At 44.8% G+C, this 24729-nt stretch overlaps 1 protein-coding gene and 1 long non-coding RNA gene across 3 annotated transcripts in view; one reads left to right on the top strand and one right to left on the bottom strand.

The window, feature by feature from the left end:
• Positions 1-24729, top strand: part of DNAH11 (dynein axonemal heavy chain 11) — a 321971-nt gene that overhangs the window by 121039 nt on the left and 176203 nt on the right. The window contains exons 35-41 of one of the 2 annotated variants that reach the window (XM_061586942.1): positions 12524-12669; positions 14217-14333; positions 17811-17949; positions 18862-18954; positions 19634-19828; positions 22028-22105; positions 23416-23548. In XM_061586942.1, coding sequence (XP_061442926.1) covers positions 12524-12669; positions 14217-14333; positions 17811-17949; positions 18862-18954; positions 19634-19828; positions 22028-22105; positions 23416-23548 — 901 coding nt within the window. Of the gene's footprint in view, positions 1-12523; positions 12670-14216; positions 14334-17809; positions 17950-18861; positions 18955-19633; positions 19829-22027; positions 22106-23415; positions 23549-24729 lie in introns of those variants that run through there. The other variant, XM_061586939.1, reaches the window with a different exon arrangement.
• Positions 12528-16532, bottom strand: LOC133365283 (uncharacterized). Its single transcript, XR_009758153.1, has 3 exons — positions 16370-16532; positions 16097-16207; positions 12528-12635 (listed from the first exon to the last, which is right to left on the bottom strand). It is a non-coding gene; the product is annotated as an uncharacterized LOC133365283 (long non-coding RNA).

Below are 24729 nucleotides of genomic sequence, written 5' to 3'. Positions count from 1 at the left end.
GATGACCGCAGACAGTTTCGCCGGTTTGCCCCATATTGCCCCTTCCAGCCCTTTCGGGGGATGCGGCCTGGGGGCAAGGCCGAGATACACGAGTCCCCGAGTTCCGATCATCCAGGCCATCCTGGCCCAGACAGCGCTACCAGGGCAGATTCCAGTATCAAGGCCGACAAGCCCCTTCTTCGTACGGCAGAGGAGCTCGGCAGCGCAAGCAGTTTTGACGCCATTCCTATCAGGGGCCGGCTCTCTCTCTTCGCCAGTGCCTGGCTTCCTCTGTCAAGGGTCCCCTGGTCAGAAGCATCTTCCTATGTGGATACAACATAGAGTTTTGGCTGCCACCCCCAGACAGATACCACCCATCACCAGTCTCCAATTCACGCAGGAGGATCATGCAGGATGCCCTACGCCATCTACTCAACATAGCGGCAATAGAACCCGTACCACTAGCGGAAAGGTCGCAAGGCATCTACTCCCTCCTGTTTGCGGTCCCGAAGCGAGATTCGTCATGGAGGGCAGTTCTGGACCTCAAATTCATAAACCGCTTTGTCAAGCATCGCAGGTTCAAAATGGAGTCACTGGCGTCCATTGTGGAAGCACTGCAACAGGGAGGTTTTTTAGCATCTATAGACCTCAAAGACGCTTATCTCCACATTCCAATCTGTCCCACCCACAGGCGATTCTTAAGATTCACGCTGGGCCAAGACCAGTTTCAGTACCGGGCCATGCCATTCGGCCTTGCGTCAGCCCCAAGAGTGTTCAACAAGGTAATGGCCACCCTGGTGGCCACACTTCGACTTCAGGGGGTCCATATTTACCCTTATCTCGACGACCTTCTCCTTCGGGCGAGTTCCAAGGACCAAGCCGACAGACAACTCTGCTACACTCTGGAGGCTCTCAGGTCCCACGGCTGGCTAGTCAACACCGAGAAGAACCATCTCAAGCCAACTCAGCGGCTCCAGCATCTGGGAGCAGTACTGGACACGTCCCAGGCCATGGTGTTTCTGTCTCCAGAGCTCATCTCCACCATCCGAAGCATGGCAACATCATTGGTTCGACGTTCAAAGGCGGACATCATGTTCCTGGCAAAGGTCCTCGGAACATTGGTCTCCACTATTCACATTGTCCCGTGGGCCCGACATCACACTCGGCCTCTCCAGTGGGCCTTGCTACCCTTCCAGGCCGACATTGCCATCTCCTCACATCGCGTGATCCGTCTGAAGCCATCACTCAGAGCGTCATTTCGCTGGTGGACACTGCAGTCACACCTCAGCAGGGGCACTCCCTTTCGGGAACCAAACAGGATCACTATCACCACGGATGCCAGCCTGACTGGATGGGAGGCACACTGCAATTCCAGCTTTGCCCAGGGCACATGGTCCAGAGTGGAGCAACATCAGTCTGTGAATTGGCTGGAACTCAGAGCCGTCCATCTGGCCCTCTGACACTTCCAGCCGCTATTCTCCCTTCAGCACGTACTAATTCGCACAGACAACACCTGCGTCAAATCACATTTGAACAGGCAAGGGGGCACCAGGTCCCGAGCTCTTCAGGCAGAGGCGACCCTAATCTTCAACTGGGCCGAAAGCCACCTATTGTCATTACGGGCAGAACATCTCAGTGGGGTGCTGAACGTGACCGCCGATTGGCTCAGCAGGCAGAATGTCTCCCCAGGAGAATGGAAGCTCCATTCGACGGTGCTCGATATGCTGCAGCAACACTTTGGCACCCTCTCGGTGGATCTATTTGCCTCGAGCCACAACCACCAGCTGCCCCGTTACTTCTCAAGGTACCTGGACCCATCCGCAGAAGCAGTGGATGCCTTGACAGCACCTTGGCTAGAGGGTCTCCTGTATGCCTTCCCACCGATATCCCTCCTAGGCAAGGCATTGAAGAAACTGCGGCACGAGAGGGCCCAGCTACTCTTGATAGCCCCACATTGGCCGCGTCGACCGTGGTTCTCAGACCTCCTTGCACTGTCAGTCATGGACCCCTGGACACTACCTGTCAGGCCGGACCTGCTCTCTCAGGGACTGATCTGGCAGCCGGACCCAGCCTGGCTGAGTCTGACAGCCTGGCGTTTGAGCGGAGACATTTGAATGCTGCGGCTTGCCCCCAGGAGTCGTGGATACCATTTTGGCTTCTCGAAGACCATCAATAGCGCGTATATACCAGAGCACTTGGTGGGCATTTTCCACCTGGTGCACCTCCAAGGGCACCCTCCCTCTCAGGTCACTGTGTAGCAGGTATTACAGTTTCTCTATAGAGGGCTCAGAAGGGGTCTGAAGGCGAACACTCTATGCCGTCATGCCTCCACTATTTTATCTATCCTGTCTGCCTCTTCCTCGACCGTCCCTGTGGGTTCCCACCCCCTCGTCAAACGATTCCTGAAAGGGGCCTCACGTCTCTCTCCGCCCGTGCGCCACTACTTCCCATCATGGAGCCTCTCAGAGGTCCTGCAAGCCCTACAGCACCCCCCATTCGAACCCCTCGCGTCTGTCTCTCTCCGGCTGTTGTCTTTTAAGGTTCTGTTCCTGGTCGCTATTACATCGGCGAGACGAGTCTCAGAGCTGGGAGCGTTGTCTTCGGCACGCCATCTCTGCATCTTTCATAAGGACTCTGTAGTGTTACGGCCAGATCCATCATTCTGTCCTAAAGTTTCTTCAGCGTTCCACTGTAAGCAGGACATCGTTCTCCCGTCCTTCTGTCCCAGGCCAGTCCACCCATTAGAGAAGTCCTGGCATTCCCTGGATGTTCGCAGAGCCCTCAAGATCTACCTCTCACGCACCCAAGATATCAGGCTCTCTGAGGCACTATTTGTATCCTTTCACCCTAGAACCTTGGGGAAAAAAGGTGTCCTGGTCCACTTTGTCCCGCTGGTTGCGGGCCTGCATCACTCTGGCATATGACTCCATGAATCTTCCTGTGCCAACTAATATCACGGCCCATTCCACTAGATCAGCGGCCTTCGTGCCCAACGCGCCCATTGCAGATATCTGTCGGGCTGCGGTTTGGTCTACGCCGAACTCCTTTGTGAAACATTATAAGATTGACCGGTACGCTTCCTCTGACGCTGCTTTCAGGAGGCATGTCTTGCAACATGTCCTTCATGATAAATAGTTCCTTGGTGGTCCCTCCCTATGAGGGGCTGCTTTGGTACATCCCAGAGTGATGGCAGGCTACCTGTGGGAAATGGTCCATTGGACTCACCTGAAGGGTGATTTTCACACGTATGCCTGCCATCACGGCCCTCCCTGTTGGAGGAGTTCTGGCTGTTATGCTTCACCTTATACCCTGCTCGTAGGTAGTTTATGCTGCACTGTTGGGTTAAGTTCAAATAGCTAGATTTCCATTCTAATGCATTTGGTTATATGTTGTTGTCAAGCTGGTTGCTTCCATTTTCCTTGCTCCTGGGCCCATGGGCCTTTCCGTTCCTCTCACATACGCCACTTCGGACTCGTTCGAATGAAACTGGAGTGGGAGGGGCTGGACACCCAGGTTTTATCTACAGTGCATTCTTGCCTCGGACGCTAGATGGCAGTGATAGCCCAGAGTGATGGCAGGCATACCTGTGAAAATCACCCTTCAGGTGAGTCCAATGGACCACTCTCCTACGCCTAGGTTTCTCACCCTCGCCCTCAGCATCTTTGTCCTTGTCCCTTTTGGGATGTTCCCGATATAACAATGAAAACACATCCACGTACTCCCCCTGCCAAATTTTGTTCTTCGTAGAGGGGAGCAGGTGAAAACCTAAAGTGACTGACGTCTCCCCAAAAGGAATGGCATTAACAGCAACCGACCCTAAAGGGTCAGACAGAGCACCCTGACCTGCCATTGCTGTAGGTTGCTGAAGTTCCCCAGCAAGTATGGATGTGGGAGCAAGCCCTTTAGCTGACATGACTGATGTCATCACCTGTCCAGAGCCTGCATGCGGCCAAATTTGGCCGCATGCAGCCTGGAGCGGTGGCTGGGACAGACAACTAGCCTGTGATCTAGGCGGAGTAGCGGCTGCGGTTCCTGGAGTGGTGACCAATGGCTCCAAAGGCGGCCACCCCGAACCTGACCCCCCCCGAAGCCGGCGCCGGCTGGGCAGACTCACCTGCACCCACCAACGGCCCTGTAGCGCATACACCACAGCAGGTGATGTGAGTCCAACTTCAGGTGCAGAAACCATGTCCTGAATCCCTGCTGCCACAGCTGATGACATAGCTGCCGGCCTCTCGGTGACTACCTGGCTCGAGTCAGGGCGAGTCTCCAGTGCATCAAGGCGCGCTAGGATTAATGCAAGCACATCATTGTTAATACCCTGGGGCCGTCTGACCGCCATGCCCCGAGACTTAGCCATGGTACGTTTCTGCCTGGCAACAACTCCAGCAGAGGTTCCAGGGGTGGCTTCAGGGTCCCTGGGGTTGCCACCACCACCACCCTTGTGGAAATCCGGGGGTGGGTGCAGCCCCACTAATGGGGATAAATAATGAGGGCCCCAGATCTGGAGAAACCCTCCTCCCCCGCTCTAAAGCCTCAAGATGAGCCAAAATTGCCACCCAAGGGGGGGCCTCATCCTCATCAGAAGAGCCAGGCATCGGGGGGGCGCTTTTGCGGAGGCCGACAAGCCTTCCCTTTACCTTTTGCACCCCTTGTTCCCTTTTTGGGTGGCATTGCTAGTGGAATATCTGGGTATAATTATATCCTACAACAATAACGTACCTGTTAATTATAGTTATTATTATTGGCAATGGTATCAATAATAAATCCCTTGCCTAAATATAGAAGTCACCAGTAAAATTATTTATAGAATGAGTATACAATTAACTCCACAAAAGTAAGGAACAATATCAGTGAAATAATGATAAATTATGATCTTGCTTAAACTGGCTGCAGCAGCAACCCTGAGGCAGCTCTGTTGGAGGCACAAGGAAACCTCCTCCCCCCCCACCAACCGAGGGGGGGGTTGTGACGCCCTTCCCTGGCTCTCCCTGTCAGGTTCCTACCTGCTCGTGGTTACTGCCTGTCACTAGGCACCACCAGGGACTCCACCAGTCCGGACTGTCCTTTTTTATGGTTTCTCTCCCCGCTCTAGCACAGATCTCAACAGATCCCCCTGCTAGGCAGCACCACCAGTCACATCCTATAACCAGTATTCCCAGAGACTCTGCCTGAGTCTCTCTATCAGGTTACCTCTGTGACTGCGTGCTTAAGCTGTCCCAATCCCTTTGTATCAATGCTGATAATTCTGGTTTGCTCTGAATACTTGTGGTGTTATATTTCCCTTCACCGCTGCCACCAATTGTTACAGTTTCCCTTCAGCCTTGGTCATTACCTTACCCTCCCTTCTGGTCTGTGAAACCCCAGCCAAGGATCAGGCCTTCGGTAAACCAAATATAGTTTTTATTAAATATAACAAAGATAACAAGATTACTTTATAAAGGCACTTAAGCATATGGTTTCATCTATTTCTGGTACTGGTCTTAGTATTAATCCGAACTCCACACTCTCCCCACATCCACCAACTCTCCACACAATCTCCTCTCAAAACCCACCAAAACAACCCTCTCAAGTCCACCAACGTTCCCCAGATTTAACTGTCATTCTTCCTTTTATACTTTCAGCCATTCAAAACACTCAGCCAATCATCCAGCATTCTATTGCCCATTCACTCCCCCTTCCTCTTTCATTCCACTTACCATGTATCTCCTATACAAACAGCACTTACCATATTTACACTAATACAGGATCATCACATTTCCCCCCCCCTTAAAATAACGGCAGAGTATTATTCCTGTTCCAGGATTTATACGCCGGATTAACAAATAAAATAAGTCTCTCTGGGGAAAATGTCTTTCTTTGTTCCTCTGTCTGATCACGTCACGGCAGTCCCAGCCACCTGCCTTGACAGTCCATTGGCCAATACATTGTCCTTCCTTTGATGAACTGGAAGTCCACTTAATAGTCTTGTAGGGCCCAGGACCACCTCTGCAGCATAGTATTATGGTTTTTCATAGTCTGTAACCATAACAAGGCCCGATGATCCGTTGTTACCGTGAATCTTCGTCCCCACACGTATGGGCGCAACTTATTCAGTCCCCACACGACCGCTAGGCACTTCTTTTGGACCGACGGATAGTTTTTCTCCCTCGGCGTCAGCTTGCGACTCAGATACGCCACTGGATGTCTGGTGCCTTCTCTCTCCTGCAGCAAGACAACTCCCAGCGCGAGGTCTGACGCATCCGTAGCCACGATGAATGGTTGCTCATAGTCTGGTGCCATTAATATAGGTCCTTGGCACAAGGCTTGCTTCAGCAGATCAAAAGCCTTCTGACATTCATCCGTCCATACCACACACTCAGAACACTTTTTCTTTGTCAATTCATGCAAGGGGGTTGCGATTTCCCCAAAATTTTCCACAAACTTCCTATAAAAACCAGCCACACCTAGAAATGCCCTAACTTGTTTTTTGGTTAAGGGGATAGGCCACGCTTGTATTGCCTCCACCTTGCTCCATAAGGGGGTGATTTTCCCACTCCCCACCTTATGTCCTAAATAGACCACCTCCTTCAACCCAAACTGGCATTTCTTCGCTTTTATTGTGAGGCCTGCCTTTCTTAAGGCCTCCAATACTGTTGTCAGGTGTTGGACATGCTCAGGCACCGACTTGCTAAAAATGGCCATGTCATCTATATAGGCCACTGCAAAATCTGCCATGCCTTGCAACACAGTATTGATTAGCCTCTGAAACGAACTTGGTGAGTTCCTTAGTCCCATGGGTAAGGTCACAAACTCATATAACCCATCTGGTGTACTGAAGGCAGTTTTGGCTCTGGATTGCTCGTCTAGTTCCATTTGCCAAAATCCTTTACAGAGGTCTAACGTAGAGATAATGGTTACTGCCCCCAATAACTCCAACATTGCGTCTACCCTGGGCATAGGATACGCATCTGGGACCGTAATTTTATTGATTAGCCGATAATCAATGCAAAATCCTGTCGTTCCATCTTTTTTCGGAACCAGGACAATACTTGAGGCCCAGGGACTGATGGATTCCCTGATCACTCCTAGTTCCAGCATATCTTCGACCTCCCTTTTGATCTCACTCAAAACTTCCCATTCACACGGTACGGCATAGATCCAATTGGGGCATGATCTCCAGTATCAATGGAATGTTTGGCTATACTGGTTCGGCCAGGTCTATTGCTGAAGAGATTCCCATAGTTTTTCAAAACTCTCAGAATCTCTTCCTTTACTTCCTCCTTCACCTCCTCTGACCATTCCACTTGATCTACCCCTCCTTTGTTTTTGCTTTCCTGTACCAAATCCGGAAGTTCAAGCCCACTTCCCTCAGGGAATAAGGTAACTTGCAACACCTTTGCATCCCTGGTATGGTAAGGCTTTAACATATTTACATGAACCACTTTGCTTTTGTTTAATTGGTCTGTGGTAATTACATACGTCACTGTGTCAAGCTTTTCTCTTATGGTATATGGTCCCTCCCAGTTAGCCTGTAATTTGTCATGTTTCCTGGGTATGAATGCCATAACCATATCTCCCACATCATACACACGTTCCCTGGCTGTTCTGTCATACCAGTAACTTTGCTTCTCCTGAGCTTGACTGAGATTCTCTTTCACAACTTCCATCATTGATGTTAATTTATTGCGGAATTCCAATACAAAATCTACTACAGATGTTTTGTACTCTCCCAGGGTTCCTTCCCATGAATTTTTTAACAGTTCCAAAGGTCCCCTCACTTTTCTAGTGAACATCAGTTCAAAGGGTGAGAAGCCTGTTGACTCTTGAGGGACTTCTCGGTATGCAAATAAGAAGCATCCCAACCGTTCATCCCAGTCTTGTGGGTGATCTTGAACATAGCTTCTTATCATGCCCTTCAAAACCCCATTGAATCTCTCTGTTAGCCCATTAGTGGCGGGATGGTAAGTAGTGGTCTTTAGATGTTTTAGACCACAACATTTCCACATACATTGCATCACTTCTCCCATGAATACACTGCCTTGATCCGTCAGCACTTCATGAGGGAAACCCAGCCTCATAAAGATTTTTAATAAAGCCTCTGCCACTACAGGGGCTTCTACAGATCTTAGTGCTTCTGCGTCTGGGTACCTGGTGGCAAAATCCACCACCACCAATAGATATTTCTTGCCATGCCTTGTGGGTTTGGAAAAAGGGCCCACCAAATCTATTCCCACTCTATAAAAGGGTTGTCCAATTATAGGAAGGGGCTTTAAGGGTGCCTTAGTCTTTACTCCACTTTTTCCCACCTTTTGGCATATACCACAAGATAGACAATGTTGTTTTACATCTTTGGAGATGTTTGGCCAATAATAGTGTGCAGCCAATCTCCTCTTGGTCTTTTTTTATTCCCAGATGTCCTGCACATGGGACATCGTGGGCTACCTCTAGCAATCTGGTTCTGTATTTGCTAGGTACTATCAATTGCTTCACTGGTTCACATTCATCCTTTCTCTCAGCAGGCATCCACAGTCTATATAAAATCCCATTCTCACACACAACTTGATTCCTCAGTTTGTCAGTGAAAGGAATCTGTTGGGTCAGGGCTTGCTCCTTTATTTGCTTCAAACTGGTATCCTTATCCAGTTCTTTTCTGAAATGCTCTGTCTCTTCCCCAGAGACCATTTGATACAGTTTGTCTCCTTCAGCAGGCCTGCCAAGGGTTGCTATGGTGAGCTGAGGCTCGCAAACAGATTCCACCCTGTTTCCTTCAGCCCCTTTTAACATGGCTTCTGTTTCTCTGCCAAGTTGCTGTCTGGTCACCACATATATTTTCCCTTGTGCCCCCATAACATCTCTTCCCAGTATCACTGGTTCTTGTTGTTGGGCATTAATACCTACTTTATAATCTCCCTCTCTGCCTCTCCACTGCATTTTCACTAGGGCCACAGGTAAGCTTTCTGGTCTACCCCTCACTCCTTGAATAGTCACCGTTTCCTGAGGTAATATTTCCTCAGCTTTTATTAAATCTGGCCTCAGTAACGTCTGAGCGGCACCAGTATCAAGCAATGGCCAATAATTTGCCCCTTGTACACTCACTTCCTCTCTCAGACTTGAATCAAGGTCTTTTACTTCTGTCCAGTTTATCTGGCAGAACTGAACCTTTTTCGTGGTTAGATCTTTTGGTTCTGTTTTTACTGCCCTTGCGTGAGCAGGATTACTAATGGGGTTGGCAACCTCACATTGAAAACGTAGGTGCCCCGGTCTACCACATTTGTAGCATAATTTCTCCTCTGTTTTAGGGTACACAGATCCACTCTGGGGTGTCCTGTGCCCTTCAGATTTTACTGGAGGACTCACTCGCTGTGGCACTACATCCTTTCTGCCGCCACTATATGGTCTGGGTTTAAAATCTCTTGATGTTTTTCCCACCCAGCCAGTTCTATTGGAGGCAAAGTGATCCGCCATCTCTGCAGCCTCCTGCACCGATGTAGGGGAACGGTCTTTGACCAGGAGCCTTATTTCTGGTGGTAACTGATGGTATAATTGATCCAGTATCATGAGGCTTTTCACCTCTTCCACTGACTGAGCTTTGGCACTACTCATCCACTTTCCAAATATATCCATCAGCTTTGCTCCCAGTTCAACAAAAGACCTCCCTGCTTGGATCTGACAGTTTCAGAATAACTTTCTAAAATAGTCAGGTCCCAGTCTGAATCTTTTGTAGACTGCCTCTTTAAACTCAGCGTAGGTGACGGGCCTGTCTGAGGGGAAATATTGGTATACCTCAGCCAATTCCCCTTTGATCAGGTTTGATAAATACTGCATGTATTTATCTTCAGGTAGCCCCCACAACTGAGCTGCCTTTTCAAAGGTTGTGAGATAAATTTGAGGATCTTGACCAGGCTCATAGACAGCAAAGTCCTTTGGAGTAATTTTTATTTTTGCTCCATCTCTGTCTTTCCTTGTCTCCTCAGAGTGAAATTTCTCTCTATCCAATTTTAATCTTTCCCCTTGTATCTCAGCATCCACTCTCATTCTCTCAGTTTCCATCCTCAATCTCTCAGTTTCTAACTCTCGCTGTTTATCTTTTTCTTCCATTTCAAAGACCCTCTGCTTGTCTTTTTCCTCAGCCTCCCTCCTCAATCTCTCAGTTTCCAACTCCCTCTGCTTTTCTTTCTCATCCGCCTCCCTCCTCATTCTCTCAGTTTCCAACTCATGCTCCCATCTTAACTTCTCTCTCAAATACTCTATATAAGCGGGATTGCTTGAGTATCCTTCTGGGGTCTCTTCCCTGACAGGTTGTTTTTGCTGGGCAGTTGCAAATCCTATAAGTGCTACCCTCAATTCATCTACCCCTTTACCCTCGTGAGGTAAATTGAATGTTATGCACTTCTCCACCAGCTCCTCTCTTTTCATTTTTATATATTCAGCCATGGTGTTTGAGTTCACTCACTCTTTGCCACACACTCTTTGCCAGTCACTCTCACAAGTAATCTTGTTTTGTTATTTCTGTTTGCCCTACCACTGTTAGGGATTCTCTAGTATTCGTACCACCGCTACAGCCAACACCTGTGACATAGTCTCCTTTGTTCGTATCCCACTGCTACTGCCACCACGTGTGACGCCCTTCCCTGGCTCTCCCTGCCAGGTTCCTACCTGCTCGTGGTTACTGCCTGTCACTAGGCACCACCAGGGACTCCACCAGGACGGACTGTCCTTTTTTATGGTTTCTCTCCCCGCTCTAGCACAGATCTCAACAGATCCCCCTGCTAGGCAGCACCACCAGTCCCGTCCTATAACCAGTATTCCCAGAGACTCTGCCTGAGTCTCTCTATCAGGTTACCTCTGTGACTGCGTGCTTAAGCTGTCCCAATCCCTTTGTATCAATGCTGATAATTCTGGTTTGCTCTGAATACTTGTGGTGTTATATTTCCCTTCACTGCTGCCACCAAGTGTTACAGTTTCCCTTCAGCCTTGGTCATTACCTTACCCTCCCTTCTGGTCTGTGAAACCCCAGCCAAGGATCAGGCCTTCGGTAAACCAAATATAGTTTTATTAAATATAACAAAGATAACAAGATTACTTTATAAAGGCACTTAAGCATATGGTTTCATCTATGTCTGGTACTGGTCTTAGTATTAATCCGAACTCCACACTCTCCCCACATCCACCAACTCTCCACACATCCATCAACTCTCCACACAATCTCCTCTCAAAACCCACCAAAACAACCCTCTCAAGTCCACCAACGTTCCCCAGATTTAACTGTCATTCTTCCTTTTATACTTCCAGCCATTCAAAACACTCAGCCAATCATCCAGCATTCTATTGCCCATTCACTCCCCCTTCCTCTTTCATTCCACTTACCATGTATCTCCTATACAAACAGCACTTACCATATTTACACTAATACAGGATCATCACAGGGGTGTCCAGCTGCGTCAGGCTGAGCAAGCCCCTGTAACGAGGCCTGCTACAGCTGCTGCCGCCCTATCAAGGCACCAGCTGACCACCTCTTTAATTTTTCCTGTCCAGGGAGATCCTAGGGCCGAATCAGCCCACGCTCGAGGCCTAAACAGCCTGGAAATGCGTCTGACTTCGCCACTGCCAAGTGCCTTTAAAATGGCGCCGAACACGCTGCAATGCAAATGGCTGCCGCTCTCCTCTTCTTCGTGTTCCGATCCGATGTCCCTCGGCATCGTGATTGAAAGAGGAAGGTAGGAGGGGCTGCTGGGCTTAAATAAACCCTCCAGCCTCCCCCCTCCCTTCACCAAGTTGCGCTCGCGTCACAGGTGTGACTTTGCCCTTTTCAAAGATGGGGGCAGCAGCTTTGCCCCCATCTGCAACTATGCCCCGCCCGTCAGCTGCACGGCGAGCAGGGCGTCATTTGGTGATGTCCATGTATCGTCTTTTCAGTTGCTCAAACAATGTGTTTGCAAGAAACAAATTATTGGCTTCACAGAATTTGATAAGTCTCTCTCCTGCTTCATTTCTGTCTCTTAAGCCCCATTTCCCCACAATTCCTAGTTCTTTTCTGTTCCCTACTTTTGTATTCCAGTCCCCCATGATTATCAGCACATCTTGTTTTAGTGTGTGATCAATTTCTTCCTATACTTCTGCGTAAAATCTCTCCTTCTTCTTCTGCATTTGTTGTTGGAGCGTAGACTTGGATGATAGTTAGGTTAATAGGTATCCCATTAAATCTCCTTGATATAACGCACTCAGACCTTGCATTGTAGCTCTTAATTGTTTTTGCTACATCACTTCTCACTATTAAAGCCCCATTTCTTTTTAATTTCTCATTTCCTGCCTAAAATATTTTGTATTTGCCTGTTTGAAAATGTCCCATTCCCATCCATTTTAATTCACTCACGCCAAGTATTGTAATGTTGATACTTTCCATTTCTTGCTTGACAATTTCTAACTTTCCCTGGTTCATGCTTCTTACATTCCATGTGATAAATGCAATAAATAATTAACTATTGCTTTACGTATATTACAAAGAAAAAGCTTCCTTTCAGAAAGAAAATGACAAATCCTGAATTTTATTTATTTATTGTAGTCCATTGGAAACATCTATAAAGGTTTGGTCCAGACAGGTGCTTGGGGATGCTTTGATGAATTCAACCGAATTTCAGTGGAAGTTCTTTCTGTTGTGGCTGTACAAGTAAAGACTATCCATGATGCCATAAGAAATAAGAAAAAGCAGTAAGTATTAGTAGCTATTTTATTTAATATTGTTTAACGGATTAAACATAATGTGAAGCTGAAAAAGTATATTAATAAACTACTGATGCTGACTTTCAGATCCATTTTGAAAATGTGTTTGCATTTGTGTATTTCTGCTTATCTATCTATCACAGCCTAACCTACCTGGTACAGGGTTGTTGTGGGGATAAAATGGGGAGGATCATATATTCCACCTTGAGCTCCTTGGAGGAAGGGTGGGGTATAAATGTAAGAAATAAATAAAAAATACCGTTTCATATTGGGTCAAGTCTAGAGTAAGCTAGCCACACAAGTTAAGCTGCAGTCTTAGCCCATGATCTGCACTGCTGAAAGAGATTAGTATCCAGCTCTGCTGGTCTCCACCATGGAGACCCCTGCTGCAGCTGAAGAAAGAATGTTGGAGAAAATGCTACCATTGGCAGAAGGCATTTTGGTAGTGGGGCAGGGATGGAGCTGGGACAGCCAGTGATTTGCTGGAGCCAATCCAGCTCCTGAAGAGGTCTCCAATTTGGGCCTCTCTACTGCACCACCCTGCAGCTCATGCTGCAAAAAATGTGGAAAAAACTACCACTCCACTTTCCGCCCGGGTCAGCATGAACAGCAGGTCTTGGGATGTGGTAGTGTCTCTGCTGCTCTGTTCCACCCAATTGCTCCCTAGCCTGACATAGATTTGCTTTACCTTTCATAACTAATTTAAACTACATTGATTTCACTAGGATGCAAGTGTGACTTAAAGTCTGGATCCAATTCATTCTTTGGGTTTTTTATATCTATCTATCTATCTAACTCTATAATATTTTTGTAAGCCATCATGTATGGGAGTGTGTAGACGCAGGATGACAGGCAAGCAAGGATGGCAGGCCAGGGGACAATGGTAGGAGGAGAGTGGGTTGGGGGTAAGCAGACAAGTGGGTGGCAGGGGGTGGGCAAGCAGACAGGTAGGTAAGCAGTTGAGGTGGGGCAGCAGCAACCTGAGGAGGTGGGAGGCTGGTTAGCTGCCTAAACGGGACCGTGGTGGCAAATGCCTGGGGACATGTTTGGGAGTTGCTTGGGGGTGGGGTGGGCTATTTTGGGAGTTGCTTGTGTGTGTAGGGGGTGCCTAGGCTGGCAAGTGGGGGGGGTTGGTGAGCAAAACAAGCAGGATGATTGTATAAATACTGAAAAAAAAGAAAAGAAACAGCTTTAGGCATTCTCAAAGATTTCTGCCTTCCCTGGCTAGTATGAGCTGCAGTTTCCCATCAAATGTCTTTAACACATTATCTCTCTTTTGAAAGATTTTGAAAGTCCCCTCAGTTTCAAAAGGTTTTGCCATGTGATAAGAGAGTAGGTGTGAGGACTGCTCTCCAAGAAGCACAAGCCCCAAACCACCTTGAGTATACAGAACTAGCTGTGTGATTTTGGATCCTAGCCACAGGTTTTTTATTGTATTTTAAATATTGTTTGAGAGGAAAATTGAATCAAAGAGTATTGCTTAAATCAAAACAAATTACACTCACTTCTTTCCTTACATCACATCATTGATGTAGATTTGTATTCCTTGGAGAAAACATCACATTAAAGTCATCAGTTGGAATATTTATTACTATGAACCCAGGCTATGCAGGTCGAACAGAATTACCTGAAAATCTTAAAGCTCTTTTCAGGCAAGTATGAATCACATTAGCATTCTGAACACTTATGCCACCTAATGTCAGTTGTTTGGTTTGTGCTGGATTTGTTATATAACAATTAGTGTGAGAGTTGCCCAGAGTTTCCGAAGTTGTATTCCACTATGGCCTACTCAGAGTAAATCCATCAAAATGAATGACCCTAAGTTAGTCACGTCTACTAACCTCAAGGGGTGTACTCTGTGTAGGACTGACATTAAATACTACTCTCTGCTTTGATACCTAACAGAGGGAGCTGAATTCTTTTTACATGCTTGTTAAACATTCAGTGAAAGAGGATTTTCTTTTAAAAATCTAATTGTAACACAAAACAAGATGAGTTATTAACTCTTTAACAGATTTCTCTTAAAACACTGAACGTCTCTGTATTAACTTCAACTAAAAAGTCCCCACATGTTTATCATGTATTTAAACAAAAATGAATGTTGAAGCTTGCATTGTCATCTGATAATTGGTCAGAAATGTTACCATTCATATACACAGTATTTTTCTCATGTATTTTTATAAACTTTACAGATATTTAAATCACATTAAAATACAATTGTCTTATTGTAGCTTAATAGCTAGCTTTTATGGCTATCTCTTGTGTACCTGTGCAGATCTGCTTGTCTGGATGGGATGTGTGTGAAACCATGAATGTGACCTGCCCTTTTCTGGCATTAATTATACAGCTGTCCAGATTATCTGTTTCCTTCCATAAGCATTCTTCAGCTGGGAAATTTCAAGAATGGTAAAGGAGTGTAGGTTTAACTGCCATGCCTTCCATTAACTGAAGAAGAGAGTATTTTATTTTGTACAATCATTTGCAAGGAAAAAATTAAAGCAAACAATAGCAGGAATACTGTGGCAAGAACAAACTGCACATGCACAGCAGGTTTGTTTGTTTACCAAGTTCAGAAATCCAAACTGAAAGAATGCTAGAAAACTAGCCCTAACCCTAACCCTATTTGTGCTCCTTTGCATTCAGACTCTGAAACCCAGGTAAAATTCAGAGATAGGGGATTTCAGAAGCATCCTTAATTTGTTAGTAAATGCAGTTTTCAATAAATTGTAACCTTATCACTAGGGATGATACCCAGCCCAAGTTAGCTATTGGGGGAGATGACATAGGTGTGTAACTGTGAAATCAGTGGGAATAATAAGTGCTCTACTTTTGGCTGGGTTGTGAATGAAGTTTTTAGCAATGCAAAATATGATAATTGTATCAAATATATTTATTTTGAAGCCTGGTGTTTTACAAGAAAATTCAGCTGCTAATAGGGATGAGGGAGAAATTTGTTTGTTTGCATTTGAAGCCAAAGGCACACTTTCCGAAACAATATAAAAACCGAAACACAGCTATCGTTCAAAATCTGCACTTATGCAAATTTTGCAATGCAGTTCTCTGACCAAACAGTGTTTACATAAATGCATGTATGAGGGTAGTGTACATAAAAATGAAAATATTAATGAAAATCATGTAAAAATGCATGCTATTAGGATAAATTGCTTGAAAAAATGTGTACATTAGTGCAGACTGCATCCAGAAATGAATGGGTTACGCTCTGCTCTGTCTAGGAAGGGAAGGAACATGTGATTGATTAGCTCTTTGTGCTGTATCTGATCCTCTAAGCCTCTCCCCAGTTCATTTCTCACCTTCACCCAGAATAGAGCTTCTTTTCGACCTCTCTTAGAACTTGGTGTTACTTCTCATTTTAACCATGGCAATTCTTTCTTAATCATTCTGAAAAGTTACTTACTGCTTCTTTTCTCCCTTCTTCATTCTCTTTTTTTCTTTTCTTTTTCTTTTTTAAGGCTTTTTTCTTCACTGTTTTTCTTTGTGCTCCTCTCCACTCTTTCTCTTCATTACTCTGTCGGACAGACAAGCACCTTCACTAGATGTTACAATATGGATACATACTCCTCTGCAGAGGCATCCCTTGGCCGATGGGTGCTCCACCACATTCTGCCATCCTCTCAATTTCTGAATGCCTCCTTCACCCCAGACAGAGAAAAGAAGGTTGGGCACTTACCATGAAGTTTCATTATAGTTCCTTGTTTGCTTAGGGCTTTGAAGCATCACCCTACAGAGACCAGTGAGGTTTTCAAATTGTCATCGTAGCCTATTGCCAACTCCCAAGACCTCCAATTATGACAGGCTCCCTCCAGCTGGGGAGTAAGCCTTCTTTTCCTCCAGTTCTGTCCTGCCTACAAATGTTTGCATGACTCAGTGCACTCAGCCTTCAGGTTGGACATGGGTGTAACTGAGGAGGAACATAGTGGTTCCTGGCCTTCGTGGGCAGCAACAGGGCTTAACCCGTTCCTTTCCTGATGTCTCCATGCAGAACAAGAAAGAAACTTTGAATGCCCAGCATTCATTTCCATAGACATACGTTCCGTTTTCTTGTTTCAGATCATTGAAAATTGGAATGTCAAAATCACAGGTTTAGGAACCAATGCACCTTCTTATTGACTTGATAACACCCCTTGTTGTTGTTATATGCCTTCAAGTCGATTACGACTTATGGCGACCCTATGAATCTTTTGGATATATTCATAGGGTTTTCATGGTAAGAGGCATATGTACATGATATTGGTTATTTTCAGAGACAATTGACTAGATCATGGCTAGGGAAGCATTTTCAATTTTAGGGGCTCTTTCCATTGTAAGCAACCTTAAGGGGCCACATGCCATTGGTGGGCAGGGCCAGAGGCAAAAGTGGGTAGAGCAACAGATGGAACTCTTCCCTTGTACAATAGGCTGCATTCGAGCCATACAACAGTCAGATGTTTCTATGAATGCCCCTCCCCTATTTATCGCTATCCATGAAAGCAAGAGGCATTATCATAATTCAAGGACACATTTCAGCCAAGCAAAATAAATAACATGGGCATGGAACAGGTCTGGTGAGGAGTGTGGCCTGGGAAGAGCACTGTGGGCCCTAGACTAGATATCTGCTATTCTCAAACCGTATATATTTTGTGTTCACTGAACTGTTTTATTAGTGATTTGTTCTCATATTATTGAAATAATAAAATACTATTTTACACGCACTCTTATTGGAACTAGTAGAAATTGTATCATTTTGCCAGAATTTCATTCTGGAAGTAAATCAAATCCAAAATGGTGGTTTAGAGGGGCCACCTTGCAGTCTGCCTGTGACAGCATCCTATATTATTTTCATGATTCGTCTGCAGGGGATTTGTAGAAACTGACTTGGAAAGTCTGCACTTTTCAGCTGTCTCCTTTGAAATAGCACTTGTAGGAAATTCTAATAATGGCAATGAGTAATTAACCATTTTTGCTTTGAAAGAAAATGCTTGTTAGCAATGAGTGACACACATAATTGTGATTCTCTTGAGCTCTGCTAAAATGTTTGTAGACATCACTGCTGTGAATTTAGGTGAGTTAGGTGTTGGTTATTCTCACTGTGTTTTAAATACGAATCTGTCTCTGGTTTTACACATTTTTAGACCCTGTGCAATGGTTGTCCCTGACATTGAACTGATTTGTGAAATTATGCTGGTTGCTGAAGGTTTTGTTGATGCACGCTTATTAGCCAGGAAGTTTATTACCTTGTATACTCTCTGTAGAGAACTTCTCTCTAAACAGGTAAGGGAGCTCTTTTGGACCTTGGAGTTTCACCAATGCTAATCAGATGGTGCTGTCACCTTGCAAAAAATGTGTACAAATGTATACAACTTTGTCATGCCTGTTGGCTATTGATTTTATTTTGACTATATTCATTTACTTCAGCATGACTGGAAACAATTTAAACTGTTTCTGTGTTGTTGTTTTGCATTCCAGCAATGTTTTGTTTGCTCAGTTCCAATTACTATAATCAGTCTTATAGTCTGTATGCATTCTAGTTTTCCAAACAAAAGACTTGCCTTATAATCCTATAAAATATTTTTACACTCTAATCTCTTAAAATATTTATTTGGAAGTAATCTTACATTGATTTTCAATTGAACTTGATTCTAAGTATATTACAAGTAATCCCCTTTCCTTAGTCAGATTGCTATAAGATCTTGAGAATCTTCTCTTTGAGGGCACCATCTAAGAGTGAGCAATGATTGCCACATAACATGAGCGAGATTATGGATAATTTCTATCCATTGCTTACCACTGTGAGTGCTCAAAGGATTGAGAATGAGGTCGAAAATAAGGTGTAAGGTCTGGTCTATCAGTGATCCATTAGCCAAGAACAAGGTACAAGGACAAGAGATGAAGATGTAGTTGGTATGATTTGAGGTGAGTAGCTTTAGGACTTCTGGGAAAGCACAGCATCAGGAACAAGCTGGGTTTGATAACATAAGAATATTCTAAACGCAGAGTCTGGGAAGAGTGAAGGAAAAATCAAGGTGGTCTCTGCAAGGCAAGGAGCAGCTCTATGGGAAACAGATAAAAAAGGCTCAGACAAGGAGTCAGCCATGCTTTGGTTCCCAGATTTTGAAAATATAATTTATTTAATAGAGTTTCATGAGTGATCATTTACAAAATCCCTTTATTTCTTCACCACAGGATCATTATGACTGGGGTCTTCGTGCTGTTAAGTCTGTCTTGGTAGTTGCTGGCTCTCTGAAGCGAGGAGACAAGAACAGGCCTGAAGATCAGGTATGTATAGTAATCTAGATCTGTGATTCAAACATAAAGTTGGCAGTAGTATTTTCAGCGGCAGCAGCAGCAACAACATTTTCGCAGTATGATTTTAACAATAAAATTATACCTCTTTAAATCAGGGATAGGGAACCTTTTTTGTGTCAAAGGCCACATCCCTTTGGGAAAAATCTGTTGAGGGCCACATACTAGAACTGAGCAGGGCTGGAGCCAAAAGTGGGTGGAGCTTGAGTGTTGCATAGCACGATTTCTGTCTCTGTCTGCTACCCCAATTCTCTCTCTGTCTCTCTGTTTTCTCCCCCATTTCTTCATACATTAACATAGGTCTCCCCTGCCCCATTAACATAGGTCACAAGAACTGATCACTTACAGAGGGGTTCCCCTCTCTTCCTTCCATTGCTCTGTCCGTTCCCCCCTCCCCTTGTTTCCCCCCCTCTAAATTGCCTCCATCCTGCAGCTTGCTGAAAGGCTACTCTGGTAAAGAGATGAAGAGGGGAAGTGATTCTCAGAGGGTGACCGGTAGAGCAAGACTGGGGCCTGCTGTGTCTGGAGGGCCTCATGCAATTAGGCTGTGGGCTGCAGGTTCCCCACCATTGCTTTTAATGCATCGATATACTTGCACTTTATTCAGAGGAAGAAATGCTTCTTCAACTCTGTGTATACTTTCGTTTTCCAGGTACTTATGCGAGCCTTAAGGGACTTCAACTTGCCTAAGATAGTTTCAGATGATATACCCATTTTCATGGGCCTAATCGGTGACCTGTTTCCAGCTCTGGATGTTCCAAGGAAGAGGGACCTGCAATTTGAACAGATGGTTAAACAGTCTACCCTAGAGCTTCACTTGCAGCCTGAGGAGAGCTTTATTCTCAAAGTAAAATAATCCATTGCCTCTAAATACACCCCTTAAGAATTTCAATAAAAATAATTACAGACAAGTTGTATTACATGTGAAGGTTATCCTTATGCACATGACAGTGTTTCCACTGTGTCCTGAAAGAATAGTCCTGGAAGTATGCAGGCCAAATGTTATAAGTAACGATCCAAGTTTCTGTAAAAGTATATATATAGGAAGTACTGCTGCTTTCTGGTCATGGAAATGCTTCTTCCCAAAAGTGTCCTTAACTTGCTAAGATTTCTGTTAAGTACTATTCATAGCAGCTGGTAGAGCAGCATGACTGGAACTGTGTGGCTCTTCTGGGTTCCCAACACTGCCACTGCCTAAGAGGGAGAGGGGAAGAGGTATGGGGAGCTCGGTGTGCCATGCAGGAGCATCAGATTGGCTCCACCACCACATGCTTGCACTGTGCCAAGCTCCTGTGCCTCACTCCTTCCTCTCAGTCAGCAGCAGTGACTCACAGTATTGGGAAGCTGGGAGAGCAACTCAGCCCCACCCCACCGACCACTACTGCAGTTACGTCCAGTGGTTACTAACTGATGGTACTGATGTTTCACAAAGTACAGAATTTGAGGCACTCTGCACTGGTGTTTTGTGTTTTGCTGCTTTCTGAAGAGAAACAATAGACTAACTGTTGTAGTGTTGGAGTTCTCTATGGGTATTTTTTTCTTAGTAGTATTCAGATTGTGCCTCCCAAAAATGTAGACACAGCAGTCACATTTGTCTTTACAGTAGATTGACGAGTATTAGTTTGAGACTCAGTCCAAATCACAGAAGCAGAATAAACCACCATCCAATGTGGATCCAACTGTCATATTTTCAGACAAACTATTAGAGACAGCAAACACATGATGCTTTAGAAGTCAAAGAGGTCTAAAGCCACTATTATGGCTTGTTTATGAGCAACAGCCCTACATGAGGGAGGTCAGGCTAAGGTTGAAGCTGTCCTTCTCAGAAGACAAGTTGTCATCACCACAGTGGAAGGTGAGGTGAAGCCTAGACCTGTGTTGACAGCCTCATGTTCTACTAAGTCTGCTTGGACCAGTCCAACCCACAGTTTGCACAGCTATACTCCTGTAGCATATTTGGTGAGGTACTTCAAATACCTTTGTGAATTCAGTCCCTACAACCCACTTCTGCTTTAGTCTTGCTAACCGTTTAGTCTTTCTATCTTCAACCCCAGAAAGTGACTTGTGTACTTTAGAAAGATGCATAGAATGGGGAGTTTCACCTCCATTTTCCATCCTTGCTGCAGTCACTTATGGTCCCAGGCATGATGTGCATCCAGGAACAATGTGGAGAAATAATGAGACATGAGACAATTATAGGGTAAAACAAGGCCACAACTTTTTATTTATTTATTACAGTGACAGAAGAGTTTAGCTTAGCATGGGGTAGGATCCAATCATCGCTCAGCCCAGTTGCTTTGAGATGTGAACCTAGGGAGTTGGCATCCCCCCCTTTGGAGGAAAGAAGACAGGAGGAGTATGGGGCCTCCTTGGCATGGACCAGTGTTTTAGAAGTCCTTGCCAACTAGGAGTGGCTGCACCCATCTTTCCTCCTGAGCTGGGGCTTTTAGGTAGTTTGGCTGCACTCCACATCCCATAAGGGGATCCCCAAAGCAGGAAACTGAAATGAATCCTACCTGATGCCAATTCCTACCAATGAAGTTGGTAAATTAAAGGATGAGTCCCTTGCTGTGAGGAAGGCGAAAACCCCACAGGAACACCCAATCATCCCGGGGCAAAATTCCTTCCCAGCCCTGACAAACAGTGACTGACAGTGTCCTTAGCAGGGGGAGGGGAATCAATGGAAAACTGAACCTTCCGGCCTAGGGACATCAAGCAACATTGGTGACATTTGACATTAATGCTTTGTTCATTTTAACTGGATATGTTTGTGCAGCTCAGCTAATAGAAAATAATGGGGAATTTTTTTCCGTTTCTTGAGATTCATTAATTAATTCAAGTCTGGGTGTAGGGTCTTGAGTGATGCACCGTTTTCAGGTTATCCTGTTTGACATTATTTGGAGAAAGCTGTTTCCTGACTACAGGTTTCCTGGCAGTAGGGAAAGGGTGGGTGGGAAGCTGCTATGTGGGAGGTAATTGGTATCTTAGTGATAATGGGAGGACAAGGAAACAAAACCACTAGCTGTGTATTAATTCTGTTTGGCAGGTTGTTCAGCTTGAGGAGCTGCTGGCAGTGCGTCACTCTGTCTTTGTAGTGGGAAATGCAGGCACGGGAAAAAGCAAGGTACAACACATACCTATTCTATTTTACAGCAGATCTGGCAAATAAAAATGACTATTTTCTATGCAACCTGTCATAACATCACATGCTTCACTTCTTAAAATCTGATTTTAAAGTGAAAAATTAAGCAGGCTAATCATGACAAGAGGTCACTTCTCCTCCACCCCCCCCCCCCGCCCGAGATGCAAGCTATCCAGGCATTAATTCAAATATAATAACCACTTCTTTGGGAAAGGAACCCTCCCAACCTCTTTTGGCTGGTTGCTCAGATGGGAAGGACAGAATTCACTGCGGAAATAAAGTGCATGCATGGGTCTGGGGTGGGGGGAGTTGATGATTTGCGGTAGCTTCCTTAGTGAAAGCAGAGACTCAGCTGGAGCGGTCCAGCGTGCACTGATTCTGGAACCCTCAAAGATTCTCTCTGTGGTACAATACTCCCTTTGTTTGTGAGTTTTCTATTATTCTTACTCAAATGTAATAGTATTTGGCTACTATTAAGTTTAATGTAGCGTGACAGAAGTTTTGCTGCCTGTGGGATACACACCCTTGTTTTTTGTTCCATGTCATTTCTAATCAAATGGGTCTTACAGTTTTTATAATTTTATTTACTTATTATTACATTTATATCCCACCTTTCCTGCAAGGAATTCAAAGTGGCATACATGGTTATCTACCACTCCATTTTATCCTCGCAACAACCCTGTGAGGTAGGTACATTGAGAGACAGTGACTGGCCCAAGGTCATCCCAATAGCTTCATAGCTGAGTGGGGATTTGAACCTGGGTCTTCCAGGCCGTAGGCCAACACCCTAACCACTATTCCACACTGGCTGTCTTGAAAATTGGCTTTTTGAATCTGCACAACAGGTAAACAGAGATCATTGCGGGATGAGTGAGCACAAAGAAACTTAAGAGAGATTGTACAAGATTGAAATTTAGACTCACAATTCAGGTTCTAGTCTTGTGGGGAAAACATGTAATGAGAGAGTCTGTTGGACTCAGAAAGTGTCATCTGTGGAACAGAGCTTAAAAAGTAAAACTTTATAAGCCAAGGGTTGGATCCAGACTAAGTTAATTGAATTTAGGTCACATTAATATTAATGTAAAAAATTACTCATGACTCAGCTTAAGTCACTTTTGATTTAAATGGGATCTAGTTTGGTCTGGATCCACTGCCAAGGCTTTAGGTAAGACTGTGGAAAGCAGTGTTCAGTATTTATGTAAGAAACGAGCACTTTTTCCAAAGGCCTAAAATTGAGACCTGGACTCTAACAAGGGAGTTTCTCTCCCCTCTCCCTCCCGGCCATTCATCAGGTTCTGAAAACGCTGAATAGGACTTACATGAACATGAAGCAGAAGCCTGTTTGGAATGACTTGAACCCCAAAGCTGTGACTACTGATGAACTCTTTGGTTTCATACATCATGCTACTCGAGAATGGAAAGATGGCAAGTAGAGGATTATATTTAGTTTCATTACTGTGATATTCATTACACAGTCTTCATCTTTTCTGCAAAATACCTGGGTGGATATTTACTTTGCTAGGGTACTTGTACAGAGAAATCACATGGTGTAGGTTCCTGGGGTATACCATTTCAGACTGCAGGTGAGGGGAGTAAATACTATGCTTGAATATACCCTGTGTAAAGAAACCCTATCTGTGCCTATAAATGTAGCATGTTAAAAGTTCCACTTACTCTCCTTCCTGACATGCTGTTTTTCTACATGTAGACAATTACAAAGAAGTATTCAAAGTTGAATCCTGTCCCCTCTTGGAGTCTAAGATGGTATTATCCCATGCTGCATGCAAGACGTGCATGTGAGGATAATTTCTTAGGTGTCATGCTATTTGCCTATATAATATTACCTTCAGCATATCTTACATGTAATATTTCCCTTTCCAGATGAATTTATTATTTATTACATTTATATCCTACTTTTCCTCAAGGTGGGATACATAATTCTGCTCCCTCTCCATTTTATTCTCACAACAACCCTGTGAGGTAGGTTAGGCTGAGAGACTGTGACTGGCCCAAGGTCACCGAGCAAGCTTCATGGCTGAGTGGGAATTTGAACCCTGGTCTCCCAAGTCCTAGTCCAGCACTCTAACCACTACATCACACTAGTGCAACCACTACCACATACTTTCAGCACTCTAGTAAATAGCTGGGAGTACTGGAACTAAGGATGGCAAGATCTGTCAGTTTCAATTATCTCAGTTTCTCTTTTTTCCAATCTTAAATTCTCCAAATTGCTGCAGCAATTTAAGGTTTGTTTGTTTTTAAAAAATCCTCATGAAAATTCACCAGCATTTTTCCTAATAAACATATTTTATAGGCAGTTTTGACTAATGCACACATTTTTGCAAGTAATTTCTCATCATATATTGCATTTTTATGTAAGTTTCACACATATTCATTTTTATACATGCTTTCTCCTTACATATACATTTTTGTAAACATTGTTTGGTTAGCGAATTAAGTGCAAACTTTGAAGGATGGCTGTGTTTTGGTTCTCATGTTGTTTTGGAAAGTGCAGATTTGATAATTTGGCTTGAAATTTAACTGAATTGAATTTCTCGCCTATCCCTAGCTGGAACAGATCAAGAAAGGAGGTATAAGAAAGGAGG

Source organism: Rhineura floridana, chromosome 10 (genome assembly GCF_030035675.1).
Source record: "Rhineura floridana isolate rRhiFlo1 chromosome 10, rRhiFlo1.hap2, whole genome shotgun sequence".
Lineage (NCBI taxonomy): Eukaryota > Metazoa > Chordata > Lepidosauria > Squamata > Rhineuridae > Rhineura > Rhineura floridana.
Note: the sequence above shows the minus strand (reverse complement) of the source record. Positions and strands in the feature narration are given on the sequence as shown.